Source organism: Corythoichthys intestinalis, chromosome 14, assembly GCF_030265065.1.
Source record: "Corythoichthys intestinalis isolate RoL2023-P3 chromosome 14, ASM3026506v1, whole genome shotgun sequence".
Classification (NCBI taxonomy): Eukaryota; Metazoa; Chordata; class Actinopteri; order Syngnathiformes; family Syngnathidae; genus Corythoichthys; species Corythoichthys intestinalis.
The window spans coordinates 16,159,088-16,174,588 of NC_080408.1; the positions used below are offsets into that span (position 1 = coordinate 16,159,088).

At 41.4% G+C, this 15,501-nt stretch overlaps 2 protein-coding genes across 4 annotated transcripts in view; one reads left to right on the plus strand and one right to left on the minus strand.

Annotated features, from left to right (window-relative positions):
• LOC130929535 (collagen alpha-1(XI) chain-like) overlaps positions 1–15,501 on the plus strand; it is a 540,279-nt gene that overhangs the window by 152,611 nt on the left and 372,167 nt on the right. The gene's annotated exons all lie outside the window — the stretch shown is intronic.
• LOC130929537 (netrin-G1-like) overlaps positions 1–15,501 on the minus strand; it is a 144,872-nt gene that overhangs the window by 119,275 nt on the left and 10,096 nt on the right. For all 3 annotated transcript variants that reach the window (XM_057856741.1, XM_057856739.1, XM_057856740.1), the window contains exon 2: positions 3,913–4,422. In XM_057856741.1, the coding sequence (XP_057712724.1) occupies positions 3,913–4,158 (246 nt within the window). In that variant the 5' untranslated portion in view covers positions 4,159–4,422. The remainder of the gene's footprint in view (positions 1–3,912; positions 4,423–15,501) is intronic.

The following is a 15,501-nucleotide window of genomic DNA, read 5'->3' on the forward strand; positions in this document are numbered from 1 at the left end:
CCACATTATTTCATAACGTGACTGGCGGTCTGAACTGTCAAGACTCTCAAATCGGAATTCATGCAGCAATTACGTCAACAAAAAGCAAGAGGCACGGAGGACGGCAGCCATGTAGGCATTAGCGCCTATCTTGAAATCTGCTTTTAAGCACGAAGCAGGCTTGACCACAGTCGTAAAAAAATAAAATGAAGAAAAGGATAAGCCTTACAATTTTCGATTTTCATTCTGTGCGCCGAATGAGCAATATTTCATTACTGCACACATGGCCGAGTCGGGGCTAACTGACGCACCCACGTCATTTCACGCACACACGTCAAGGCTCATGTGTGTGCGTGTATGCGTTCTATCAGTCCATATAAATTTTGAATATAAGACTAAACGGGGATTATTAATGTCTGTTATTTGTGTCCTCTTTTTGGAAATCAAAATATGACATACAGCTAGCATGCGTAATTTGTTTTGATGCTTCTGTGCATGCGGGTGCTTTTGCTGAGCGCATCTCGGACTGTGAATTACTGCGCATGCGTGATTCTTGATCGGTCTCAATGGACAAAGGCAGTCTGAACGGGCACGCAAAAAAAGCAGATATGGCAAAAAATCGGATTTGTGCATTAAGACCTGTAGTATGGACCTAGCCATAGAGTCCAAGTGGACCATAATTTGCACCTCCAGTGCCGAAGCAGTCGACCTGAACTGCGCTGTAAGGTGGTCAGTGCCTGTCATGGCGGACGCTTTTTAGCCTTTGGGATTCCGGAGGCAGCTAATGGGTATTGGCTAACCTAGCAGAACACGGCTCTGGTGGTCGCTGAGGCAAAACCCAAGCATGGGAGGAGTTCAGCAAGGTGATGGAGAATGACTTCTAGAAGGCTTAGAACAGTGGACCAGCTCTATTCTCTCAGCAGGGTTCTCGATGGTACATGGAGTTTGCCCATCCACAAGGTGTGTGACACGTATCCCTCTGGGAGTATGTGGTACTGAAACCTGAGCGGTTCAGTCCCTGTACGACCGTTGGCATAGTTTGGTCTGCATAGTGATTCTGATTTGTTTCCAGTGAGGATTGGACTACACCACGGCTTCCATTTGTCACCGATTCAGTTCATAAAAGTTACGAACAGAATGTCTTGGTGCAGCGGAGGTGTTCAGGGGGGTGCGGTTTGGTTACCCCAGTATCGCAACTCTGCTTTTTGAAGATAATGCACTTTTGCTGGATTCATTTAGCCGTGACCATTAAGTCTCACTTGGAGTCAACTATGGGGGGGACTGGGAGCAGAATCAGTCTCTCCAATTCCGAGACCATAGTCCCCAACTGGAAAAAGGTTAAATGCCTTCTTCGGGTCAGGAATGAGGTCCTTCCGCAAGTGAAGGTGTTTAAGGGGTCTTGTTTCTCTTGTGAGGGAAGAATGGTCCAGACAATCAACAGCCGGATCGGTGCGATGTCTGCAGTAATGCAGACTCTATATTGGTCTGTTGTGGTAAAGAAGGCGCTGAGCAGAAGCTCTCTATTTACCCGTCTATCTATATTCCCAGCTGAGTTTCCTTTACAGGGTTTCCGAGCTCTCCCTGAGAAACAGGGTGAGGGGCTCTGAGTTGAGCCGCTGTTCCTCCACATCGAGAGGCGCTGGATGAGGTGGTGTGGACGTCTAATTAGGATGCCCCTAGGATGCCTCACAGGTGAGGTATTCCAGACACGGCTCGCTATGCCGAAACCCTTGGGTCGACCCAGGACACACTGGGAGAAACTGAGGATCTCCTGGAAGAGCTGGACGAAGTCGCTGGGGAGAGTGAAGTCTGGGTCTGCTGAAGCTGCTTACCCTATATATTAGCATAGTAACTCTTAGTTTGCTAACTGTTCTTATGAGAAATAATTGATTCAAAATAGATAGGGTCAGTGGTCCACTACCCACTGATAAAGTGTCCCTAAAATTACTACCAGTTCAACACTGCAATTGAGGAATTCCTCTCAAGTGCCTTAACCTTTTAAATGAATAATTAAAATAATAATAATAACTAGCCCTGTGAGCAGGACTCAACGGGCCCGAGGGGGAGCGTATGTATTTCTCCAATTTCTTTTCGGTGATTTGTATTTGGATGCTAAATACATTTGGCCTACTCTTCGACGTAATGTCAAAAAAGCAAGGGTCTTTTTCATTTGCCATGAAAAAAGAATAATACAAGGAAATAAGACATAACTACCACCTAATAAAAATAATAATAATTAAATAGGCCATGTTCATTTGCCATGAGGAAGTCCTAACCCTAAGCCCTAACCCTAAACACCAAAAAACACCCAACTTTGGTACCCCGCACAGGTCAGGCCCTTGAATGAAAGCTCACCATTTTGATATGTGCAAATTTTGTTGAGTTTTTAAGCATGTTCAGAACTACAAATTAGCCATTTTCATTTGCCCTGAAGAAGCCCTAACCCTAAACCCTAACCCTAATCTGCAAATAAGCACGACTTTGATACTCCGCCCAGGTCAGGCCCGTGAATGAAAACTCACCATTTTCATAACTTAACATCTCATATGTCTCATTAAGAGTCTCACCAATTTTGAGGAGGATCCAATTAACTACCTCGGTGCAATGGTCTCAAATGTGCACCATGGTTTTCGAAAAAAATGGCATGTTTTTCAACATTCAATCCAAAATACCTGATTTCTTGTTGGGTTTGGAATATGGGTGCAAGAGACTTTTTGAAGTATTTTTGCACAAGGTACTGTATCATCTCCCCAACTTTCATCGCGCTACGATGAAAAAACCTAAATGGAGAGAGGCCTTTTTTTTTTTAAATTCCAGGGGGCGCCACTAAGCAATTTTGGGACATTTTTTCACAACGTTGCCAAATTATCGAAATTTTCGCGAAGCCGCATGTATGTGCAAATTTTGGTGAGTTTTTGAGCATGTTAAGACCTCCGAATTGGCCATTTTCATTTGCCATGAAAAAAGAATAATAATAATCCTTTGCAGAACAATAGGGCCTTCGCACCAGTTAGTGCTTGGGCCCTAATTACTTCGTGAATAACTATTTTATTCCAGTTAAATACATTTTGGCATAATTTCATAGTATTTGACTCATTTCCTGCAACTGACTGACATCGACGTCCAATGCATTTAAACAGAGGGCTGGCTGTGAATGCTCATCTTTCAGTGCAATTAACAGCTCTCTACGTCCAACCCCTTTGGACTGGGAGGGTTGGCAGCAATCATTTGCTGCCAGCCTCTCCCAGCCTACAGGGATTGTATGTCGAGCGCCAACAGTAGCAGCCAATGAGTCAAATGACTGCCCGGTAAAAGGTTAAGTGACCCGAGACTTTTAAACACTAATGTACCTTACAATTGACTTTGTAGATGCAGTTTTCAACTGTTAACTTCTCCACTGGCAAAAGCAATCCACATTTTGAGAAGTTTGTCGTCATCATTTATTCACAAATCCAAAAGCTGAGTTTATGCCAGTCTGCCCCCTACTGGAATATTTCATTTCGCTGCTGTCTGCGGCAAACCGGTGCTAAGGGTAGCTACACCACCGCGTTAATCTCCATAAATATGGTACAGACTGATGCTTTCTCCCCATAGTCAAATTTGATCATCTTCTCAGCGCTTTACCAGATAAACATTTTGAGTTTAAGGGCATTTAGCCAGCATCTTACATCACAATATAATGTCTGAATGATTGAATTTCTCCAGCAAATACTTGCAAGGATCTACTAAAAAAATTCAACGAAGAATCACAGGGTTCACTGTATTCCCTGGCTTTTTATAACTCGTGCGCAACCACCCAAGTGTACTTGAGGGTTTACGAATGTTCATTAATCTCTGTTACGGGAAACGACATGTTGTCTGGCATATCCCTGACCCGCCATGACGGTATCCTCATCTGTCTCCATCAGGACGGCAGGCTAGTTCGTCACTTACCAGAGCACAGTAGGTTTCTGGCGGATCCCCACATGTGATGTTGGGCGGGTCAAGGGCCACCCGCAGATACTTTGTCATGTCGGTGGCTTCGGGCTGACAGGCCATATAGTCCCACGCCAGACCCTCTTCTGTGTAGATCTGGGACTTGCACACGTCGTAATGTCCCCAGGCAGCCGGGTAATGTTGCATGGTGTGGACCACGCCGCCATAAATGGCGTGCAGGATGAGCAAGATGCTGAAGAGCATCTTTGAGGTGAATGCTCCTCTTCTACTCCTTTTTTCTCCTTTAAATAGTCATGAAACTGATAGTATAATTTAGACGAGTCGCAGATTTGTCAACCGCCGCAGCATCTTCCCAGCAATTAGCCTCAGCGTGGCCTCACGAGGTGTCACCAACAAGTGTGTGAACGGGCGGGTCGGTCAGCGGTCAAATGCAGCGTGCAAAGAGGCCCTTAGATGTGGCAGTTTGGGTTCCCTGTACTGGTGTTTGGGCCCATGAATGGCAGTGTCCTGAACGACGGGAAGAAAAAAATGTTTTACACAATGTTAGGGTGGCTACACAGTGTTTGAACCATTTACAGCCCCCAAAAAGTTGAACCCTCTATAGAAAAAAAAATTACATTGGATGGTTTTACCTATATGAACATGGTGATACAAAACATGGCTCCACAGTGAGTTTGATCATATTCAGAATTGAATTGAATGGAAAAATCATTGTTGCCTGTTCAAAAAGTGATATCACAGTATGCAATGGTAAGGGTGGCAACACGAGGAGCTAAGCCTTTACAACAGGGGTCCCCAAACTATGGCCCGCGGGCTGGATACGGCCAACCTCCACTGTTGGTCCGGCCTCCTGAACAATTTATTTTTAATTTTTTTATTTTTATACTTGGCTTTTTCTGTGAAGAACCCAGAGAGGGTTATTTGGTTATTATCTATTTAATTAATAGCGTTATATTTAGAGATGGCTCCGATCACGTCATTTTCAAAGTATCGGAATCAGCAAAAAAATATCGGCCATGCCATTTTTTAAATATATACATATATATATTTTTTAATTAAATAATTTTCTAATTGTATTTAACGTTACAGACATAATATGTTACACTCATCCAGAGTCCTTAGTTTAGGTTTAAGGTAGGGTTATCAAATCTATCCCGATAACGGCGGTAATTAGTTTTTTAAAAATGTATCACGTTAAAATATTTAACGCAATTAATGCATGCGTTGCACGACCCACTCACACATTGTCGCGCTCAATCTATAATGGCGCCATTTTACTTATATAGAGAGATAAAAGGCAGCGGGAAATGAGTAGAGTGAATTTTGGCAGCCTTTGGAGGCTTATTTTAATTGGCTAAAGCCTTACAATCCCTCTCCCTACGATTACGAATATCATGGGAAGCAATGTGGGGAAGCAAGGTAGCAATTGATCGTTTTCTTAACACCTTATTTTATTTCCCAGCGCAGAGAAGATATATCAATCGGTAGCAGTATGCACAGTCATGGTTCCACTTCCCATCATGCATTGGGGCATGGCTACTGTATCATTTACTGAAAGCTCAACAAATACACTATATGGCAATATTTAGTCAAATATACAAATTCACAAGTCTTTCTATCCGTGGATCCCTCTCACAGAATGTTAATAATGTAAATGCCATCTTGAGGATTTATTGTCATAATAAACAAATACAGTACTTATGTACTGTATGTTGAATGTATATATTCGTCCGAGTTTTATTCATTTTTTCTTAATGCATTGCCAAAATGTATATGATCGGGAAAAATTATCGGGAATGATTGGAATTGAATCGGGAGCAAAAAAAAAAAAAAAAGCAATCGGATCGGGAAATATCGGGATCGGCAGATACTCAAACTAAAACGATCGGGATTGGATCGGAGCAAAAAAAACATGATCGGAATAACCCTAGTTATACTATATTATATTATTTTTATTTTATTTACTTTCGTTCCGTGAAGAATCCAGAAAGGGTTATTTGATTGTGGCTTTCTGAAAAACAATAAATTTTTACATTTAGGCACTCCTGCAATCGTCACACTTTTTCTATTACAAACTGACCCCGGCCCCTCATCAGAGAAGGGAAAAGTTATGTGGCCCTCACAGGAAAAAGTTTGGGGACCTCTGCTTTATAACATAAAGAACTTTGCTCCCAGCTTTCTGTTGACAAACGGCTTTCATTTGCATCCAACAGGTTTGTACTTCCTGATTTTGATCTCTATGCCTTGATATAGCGCTCAGTTTGAAGAAACTGTGTGATAAACATAGCTAAATGAATGGACTCTTTTGTTCCCATGGCCTTGACAGAAGACTCAGGCGGTGATTACCTTCTCTTTGTGAACTAATTACTTTGATTGGCTGTTGTTCATGTATGCCCATCTCTTAGCGCAATACCAGGTATTATTTTGGTAAGTTTCTCGAACCTGATATCGTTACTATTTCCATTGGCCAACTTTTGGTCAACAAACACCTTTGATTTGTATTGTTGAAGACTTGTATCATTCATATGCGTTCATCTGCATATGTGTGTGTGTGTAACTGTAACATACAGTCCATTTAACATGCACACACACACGAATGCAAATGTAGGCCCTGCATGGCGTCACATCTGACAAAGTAAATTGATTTGATGTAAGCCCTAAGTGGTTTCACAAATGTACACCACAGAAATAACCTGGCTCCAAATCATTGTATACAATTTGAGTAAAGGCCGAGAGCCACAAAGCCCAATCTCCCAGTGATTTTCATACAAAAGGGCTTATTTCCATCTGCCCAACTCACTGCATTTAACTTATTGCTTTTCCAAACTGCTGCCTCGTCGTCATCTGCCGCCGCCCTTCGATGCTTGCGAGGCATTTGGGGAAATATTAAAGTCAAATAGCGAGACAAAAATGGTCTATTTGAGGGATTGTACTTTTGGCGGTGGAGCCATCACAAGTCATCAGTCAAGACGGCTAACCGCTAACGGCGCTTGGCAGTAGTCTCCCACAAAGTCAAGAAGAGGGCTAAAATAAAAAAGGTGATGACGAGCACGATGAGATGTTGACAACCAATATGTTAATATGCGCCTTTCAAAAAAAGTCGTAAATGTCAGCCTCTGATCTGAGGGGGCATCATGGGAAGGCAGCCCCTACATACACCCTCCTTTCATAATGCGTGACTTTCATTACAAAGACAGTCAAATTAAGCACGAGCAGCAGGGCGGCAGGTGGTGACTGCACCCCCTTCCTACACACCTTCAATCTCATTTTTTATTTAATAGGAAAAAAAGCTAGCTAATAAGCACCAGCAAACGTCATTAAATCAGGGAATTTTATTGATGGAGGAGTGAGACTGAAATGCCTTAATGCATTTTTTTTTTTGCTAAGGATTTTCAGAATTATAAACTGGGTTGGGCATCGTTTAAAACTGAACGATTCCGGTTCCAATTCCGGTTCTGAACGATGCTCGATTCTGATTCTTTTAAGAGGCATGGTAAAAAAAAAAAAAGAGGCAGGGTCAAAAAATTGAAAGTTTAAAAAATTATTAGTTTATTTTGATGTCTTAAAGTGCCTGTGACACAAAAAAAAGCATGTTTATTTCATAATACATGAAGTATTTTATGCTCCTGAATGAAATGGACCAATTGGATGTGTGAAGAAGCAAGTTTTTTAATCCCGCGCTGCAAAAATGACAGACTTCCGGCTTCGGTCTTGCATTGAGGAAGATGGCGCTGTGACGTGAACAGGAGAAGGAGTCCTCTTCACTATACAGCCGTGCTGTTGTATGAGAATTACTAAGGATTCAGCTGATTTTGCGGATGAATTTGTTTATTTTTCGCATCACGCCAGCCAAACGGCTGCAGAAAAATCTTGCTTTATGAGGGGGCTGCGTGTGAGCCTCTTTGGGATTTCAAAAGGTTCCCATTCACTGGTGGATATTGGCCAAAACAAACCCTACTACTGTGGGACCATGGGATGAGGACGTGAGTAAACATCGTGTTATGTATTATGTCGAATACTAGGATCATTTTAATATGTAGGTGGCTTGAATTTTGTGCCTGACATGCTCCTTGTCCCCTCGGCCGACGACCGGCAGCTTGTTGCACATCCCCCCGCCGGGAGAGCACTATACTTCTTATTGCCCTCTTCATGTGCCCGGTGTTCTGTCCAACCGTATTTTCCATAGCCCGACTTTTTCAACCGATCAGAAATTGCAGCTTTGTGTTAAAAATAGCCGTGAATACAGCGATTACAAAGTAAATACTACAAACTTTCTTTAAATAAAGGACTTCTTACGTTTGATCATGGATGGGCATGTAAAAAGCTCTCCTCATACACATATTGTCATGTTAGCTGCATAACAATTGCAGCCGCCCTCCTATGAGTCTCTCACTGTTTACGCCTTGTAGTAGCCGTGTAGTAAAGCATTATTTTGCCATATTCGTGTAAACCGTTTGGCAGCTACACGCTCCTCTGACGTCGGCCAGTTTGTCCGGCGGTCATTGTCCAGCTGCTTCCCTGCAAACCAGCCCTTTGCCCTCAGCAGGGGTACAACGAGCTCTAACTTGTTTGCCGCCAGGCGGGTTACCGATCGGCGAAGACAATCAAAAACCCAGTCGTCATGTGAAATGATACGGGCTGGTTATATGTGATTTTCCGCTTCGAAGACTTTGAAACATCACTCTGTTCGGGTTAGCATGTCGGCTAGCTGTCAGGCGTCTTGGCTTGTTTACATTCTCCGAAGCCGGGGAAGGGAATGACATAAGCCCGACTTAGGTGGCATAAAACTTCGTTAAGGAGGGGCGACAGTAAAGGTGAAGTCGACAGTTTTGACCATTATGGAGTAATTTTGCCATGTCGTCCTGAATAAATGCATTTTTATTATTTCATATTTCATTTAGCACAAGACTGTTGACCATGCCATTTATTTAGCTATTGGGGAAAAATACTTGGATAAAAAGCATATCCTGTAAAAATATTGGAGTAGAGAGACTGACACACTGACATTTTGGGGCTTTCTTCGTCGCGTTTTCCTCCTTCTGAATAATTCCCCCTCAATGGGCTGAATAGTAAAACCGATGAGCCCATTCTCCCACTGACGTCATCCACCTGTTGGGGAGCCCTATAGTGGTAGGCGTGGCTAACCGACAGATTAAAAGACTAATTTCTCGTCATCTGCCTTTTGCTAAATTGTTGAATCCTCTCAAAATATGATTCTAATTCACATAATAATGCTATTTAAGACTTTTTTTCCTCCGGGCGTACACACTTTAACATCTGGGTGATTTTTTAAATTACATGAATTTAAAATTAATTATTATTTATTATTATTATTATTTATTATTATTACAATTAATATGACATTTATGAATTATATGAACTTCTCATAGGGCTATTTTCACTTGTACAGTGGGGAGAACAAGTATTTGATACACTGCCAATGGGTTTTCCCCTTGGCAAATAAAATACTTGTTCTTCCCACTGTATATACATATCAGTCTTTTGAACTTGAATGTGATGAAGTTTCTTTCCACAGGAGTGCACTTTCACAAAGATGTTTATTTTTCAAAAGCTCACGGAGAAAACATTTACACATATTCTTTTGCCATACATGTACCTTAGCTGGGAGCTACGACAAAGCATTAGTACAAATTCTTCTATTGATTATAATTTGAAGATCTTTTAATACTGTTGATTTTAACGGAGGCGTCTACTGCTTAAAGATGGCGGCTGTTTGCTAATGCCAGCGAGTGTCATTTCGCATCTAGTCCTCTAAACGTGCTAACGCTGCCGACTGTGTCATTTCGCATCTAGTTCTATATACGAGGGGCATTCAAAAAGTAATGCACTCAAGTGAATTGCTCGTACAGGATTTTACCAATCTTGTTTATATTTGGCACAAATATGATAAGACACACCTTTTTGCGATTGTTATATATGTTTTTCTTATTTTCAGATTTTTAAAGCTTAAACTAGCTTCCAAAATGGCTGGCCCTCTTGAAGCTTGTCAGAGGTGAATGGGCGACCACCAAGGGGCTTATCGGCTATGCTGGCTTTACCCACCTCTTCATGGTCTTCAGTACTGTTTTTAAATCGCTGTACCCATCTTTTTACAGTACAATAGTCTATGGTATCATGCTTGTAGACATTTCCCAGCCAGTTGTGAATCCTCAGAGGGGTTTCTCCCTCTGCAACAAGGAATTTGATTACAGCTCCTTGTTTCTGACGAGCTTCAAGAGGGCCAGCCATTTTGGAAGTTAGTTTAAGCTTTAAAAATCAGAAAATAAGAAAAACACATATAACAATCGCAAAAAGGTGTGTCCTATCATGTTTGTGCCAAATATAAACAAGATTGGTAAAATCCTGTACGAGCAATGCACTTGAGTGCATTACTTTTTGAATGCCCTGATATTGACCATAGCCCGACGTAATAATACGACTTATTCTCATACTATTATCCATCCATCCATCCATCCATCCATCCATCCATCCATCCATCCATCCATCCATCCATCCATCCATCCATCCATCCATCCATCCATCCATCCATCCATCCATCCATCCATCCATCCATCCATCCATCCATCATCTGCTTAATCCAGGGTCGGATCACGGCAGCAGCAGAAGACGGACGTAATATATTGTTTTAACAAACGGCTTTCATTTGCATTTGACAGGTTTGTACTTCCTGATTTTGATCTCTATGCCTTGATATGACACTCAGTTTGAAGAAACTGTGTGATAAACATAGCTAAATGAATGGACTCTTTTGTTCCCATGGCCTTGACTGAAGACTCAGGCGACAGGCGGTGATTACCTTCTCTTTGTGAACTAATGACTTTGATTGGCTGTTGTTCATGTATGCCCATCTCTTAGCGCAATACCAGGTATTATTTTGGTAGGTTTCTAGAACCTGATCTTGTTACTATTTCCATTGGCCAAACTTTGGTCAACAAGCACCTTTGATTTGTATTGTTGAAGACTTGTGTCATGCATATGTGTTCATCTGCATATGTGTGTGTGTAACTGTAACATACCGTTCCATTTGACATGCACACACACACGAATGCAAAAGTAGGCCCTGCATGGTGTCACATCTGACAAGGTAAATTGATTTGATGTAAGCCCTATGTGGCTGAACACATGTACACCACAGAAATAACCTGGCTCCAAATCATTGTATACAATTTGAGTAAAGGCCGAGAGCCACAAAGCCCAATCTACCGGTGATTTTCATACAAAAGGACTTATTTCCATCTGCTGACTTGTTTTTTTTTTTTTTTTTGTAAAGTTGAGCCAAACTTTTGAGTCCCGCCGCACCGTGTCCATGGTTGTAATCAAGTTGCAGTGCACAAACATGCGCTTCTTGTGACCTCTTCTTCGTGGTTTTCAGCAGCAATTTTTTTCCGCTTGGCGGTCAGGGCATCGAAACATGGAACCGAAATTTAGAACCGGGTCCCATCGATGCTCGATGCCCAACCCCAATTATAAAAGTTTAAAAATGTTTTATTTATTACTAAAAAACAATCTATCGCTTCTGTTTCTCAATATCAGTGGAGATGCACTGTTAAAATATAAGTATACATGTACAGTATGTAATTTCTTTTGTTAAGTAACATTGCGAAACCCCAAAAAACCAAAACAAAATTTTATGAAGTGGAGAATATTTGTAGCATTTACCGTATTGGCCCGAATATAAGACGGGGTTTTTTGCATTGAAATAAGATTGAAAAGGAGGGGGTCGTTTTATTGCCTGGCACAGCCAGACTATTCTCCCTGTATTTTTCAAACACTGTGAGAAATAGTCTGGGACCTAGCCCATTAACGGCCTCTCGAGCAAGGTACAAAATCAATCGTCCAATCAGATTCCTTTATTTGCGTGACGTGTTCTTAACGAGTAACGTCACTCTTGCGCGCCGAAAGTCGTGTCTACAACAACACAGATGGTGAACGGGAGAGCCGAGCATATGTTCAAATCCGCGGTAAAACCAGTTTTAAATTAACAAAAACATATCGAAACAAGTCATTGACAACAGTCAACATGGCTCGCGCTAGCCATGTTGAATAAACTTCTCAATTTCCGCTCACGCTAATTACTTGTCGCTTTAACAGCGTCACGTCTGCCCACCGCTGATTGGTCCACTCTGCTGTCTGTTTGCTGTGGCTTGCTCCGCCCTCGGAATTTGATCCGCCGGACAGTCGCCAGACTCACAATCGCTGGAACAGTGGTGAGTCTGGTATACCAGGCAAGTCGTTTTATATTCGCGGTCTAGACATTATACCCATTCACGACGCTGGATGATGCCAGATATCATTGAAGCGATGTTCTGTAATGACCGATCTCAGCTACTCTCCCCATTCAGGACGCTAGATGGCACCAGATATCATTGAAGAGATGTTCTATCATGACAGATCTCAGCTACTAGTTTAACCAGTTTGCATTATTTCATTGCAATGTTTTTCCTGATACAGATTTGTTTCAAAACTACAGTTACAGTTAGACTTCACTTTGATGGTTATTGCAATTTTGTTGTTTTATCACAATAGATTGGTTTATTTACATTTCAAAAACCAGAAGCCATTTACGAATGTGATTGCACTTTACACATTTAAATGTTCAGATATTAAGATTTGAATGAGGCAAAATAGCATGCTTTTTCTCTCAAATATATTGTTATAATCATTTGTTTTAGATGTACTGTAATTATTTTCAGTATAAAAATTAATTTGGTGTTCAAAAAGTCTTTTTTCAAACTTGAGTCTTGAAAAAGAGGGGGGCGTCTTATAATCAGGGGCATCTTATATTCGGGCAATACGGTATTTAGTGCTGTGTGTGCGTTTAGACTGGAGAGAGGAAAGATCAATTTATTCATTTGTGATTGTAGGAACTGTGTGGCTGAACGTGCTGTGTAATATTTCTCACTGTTGTTTTTATTCCTATTGTGCGAGATAGCCGTTATCGAAAATATGGTGAGAGGAGCTGTTACATTAATCATACCACATCCACTTTTACACCCTAAAATTGAGTGGCAAGCTGAATCTCATGAAAAGTCATTTGATGGTGAAAAAGATGTGGTCAGATTCTATAATAAAAAGTCATCAATATTATAGCAGCTGTCAGTATGCAAGGAGCGGATGGATGTTAGATGACCACTTCACCTCGCGAGCTCCCTCATTCCCTAGTCGCTTTCACTCAGTTTTTTTTTCCCCAAGTAAGTGAAACACCCCCTTGTGTGTGCATGTGTGTGTCGGTTCACAAGGCCTCCCCTACTGGTAAGCGTGGACGTGTTTTCAATGTCAGCGGGGGGCCAAAACCCACCCCGTTGGTTTTAACCGGACAACCGGAACAGATTTATTGGATGTATTTGTGAAAAAATGTGCCTTTGATAATGTTTGGCAGTCTGAATACATTCCAGTGACATCACGTCTGATCATTTGGTTCCACATGATTAAAGCAGCAATAAGAACTGTAGTCTGCAATAACACATCTATGACGGTGTTTCTGTAAACAGTGACAAAAAGGATTTATGTATTTCATTCACGTACGTATTTCATAGTTTGGCTGGGGGTGCGATTTATACTCTGGAGCGATTTATGTGTGAAATTATGAACACATTATTATATACAGTAACACATTATTATATACAGTGGGGCAAATAAGTATTTAGTCAACCACTAATTGTGCAATTTCTCCCACTTGAAAATATTAGAGAGGCCTGTAATTGTCAACATAGGTAAACCTCAACCATGAGAGACAGAATGTGGAGAAAGAAAAAAAAAAAAAAAAAATCCCATTGTTTGATTTTTTAAAGAATTTATTTCCAAATCATGGTGGAAAATAGGCATTTGGTCAATACCAAAAGTTCATCTCAATACTTTGTTATGTACCCTTTGTTGGCAATAACGGAGGCCAAACGTTTTCTGTAACTCTTCACACACTGTTGCTGGTATTTTGGCCCATTCCTCCATGCAGACCTCCTCTAGAGCAGTGATGTTTTGGGGCTGTCGTTGGGCAACACGGACTTTCAACTCCCTCCACAGATTTTCTACAGGGTTGAGATCTGGAGACTGGCTAGGCCACTCCAGGACCTTGAAATGCTTCTTACGAAGCCACTGCTTTGTTGCCCTGGCTGTGTGTTTGGGATCATTGTCATGTTGAAAGACCCAGCCAAGTCTCATCTTCAATGCCCTTGCTGATGGAAGGATATTTTCATTAAAAATCTCTTGATACATGTCCCCATTCATTCTTTCCTTTACACAGATCAGTCGTCCTGGTCCCTTTGCCGAAAAACAGCCTCAAAGCATGATGTTTCCACCCCCATGCTTCACAGTGGGTATGGTGCAATTCAGTATTCTTTTTTCTCCAAACAAGAGAACCTGTGTTTCTACCAAAAAGTTCTATTTTGGTTTCATCTGACCATAACACATTCTCCCAGTCCTTTTCTGGATCATCCAAATGCTCTCTAGCAAACCGCAGACGGGATTGGACGTGTACTTTCTTCAGCAGGGGGACACGTCTGGCAGTGCAGGATTTGAGTCCTTGGCGGCGCATGTTGTTACTGATAGTAGCCTTTGTTACTGTGGTTCCAGCTCTCTGTAGGTCATTCACTAGGTCCCCCCGTGTGGTTCTGGGATTTTTGCTCCCTGTTCTTATCATTTTGACGCCACAGGGTGAGGAGGGAGTTGAAAGTCCGTGTTGCCCAATGCAACCCCAAAACATCACTGCTCTAGAGGAGATCTGCATGGAGGAATGGGCCAAAATACCAGCAACAGTGTGTGAAAAGCTTGTGAAGAGTTACAGAAAACGTTTGGCCTCCCTTATTGCCAACAAAGCGTACATAACAAAGTATTGAGATGAACTTTTGGTATAGACCAAATACTTATTTTCCACCATGATTTGCAAATAAATTATTTAAAAATCAAACAATGTGATTTTCTGTTTTTTTTCCCCACATTCTGTTTCTCATGGTTGAGGTTCACCCATGTTGACAATTACAGGCCTCGCTAATATTGTCAAGTGGAGAACTTGCACAATTAGTGTTTGACTAAATACTTATTTGCCCCACTGTAATTTCACGTTATTTATTAGAGGTGGGAATCTTTGGGCACCTAACGATTCGATTATAAATCGATTATTGATTTTACCCCCCTTCCCCGACCCCCCGCGCCTTTAATGTTTTGTAAATTACTTCCAAAATTGTTCAAAAATCCTCTCAGGCTAAACCAAACTAATATTTCATTATCAAGTTAACAGTTAGAAATGGTAAATAAAACACTCAAGTCCCCATTCTGTATCAGCAGCTTTAAACTACATTCAATAAATCGTCATTCCATAATTTCCCTTCTGTCTACTTTCGACATGTCAATGTTTTAAAACTGTTTCTTCATTTAAAGATAGATTCAAGTCAAGATTTTGTTGATTTAGGCGTATTTTAGATAAAACGTTATTTAGGTTCGCTGCAACAGAGCCTTCTAGAGAAGTCTACTGCTTTAAGATGGTGGCTGTTTACAACGTGGCAACTACTAAAGAGCAAGTCTGTCATTTCGCATCTAGTTCTCTTTATATGTTTTAACACCGCCGTCGTC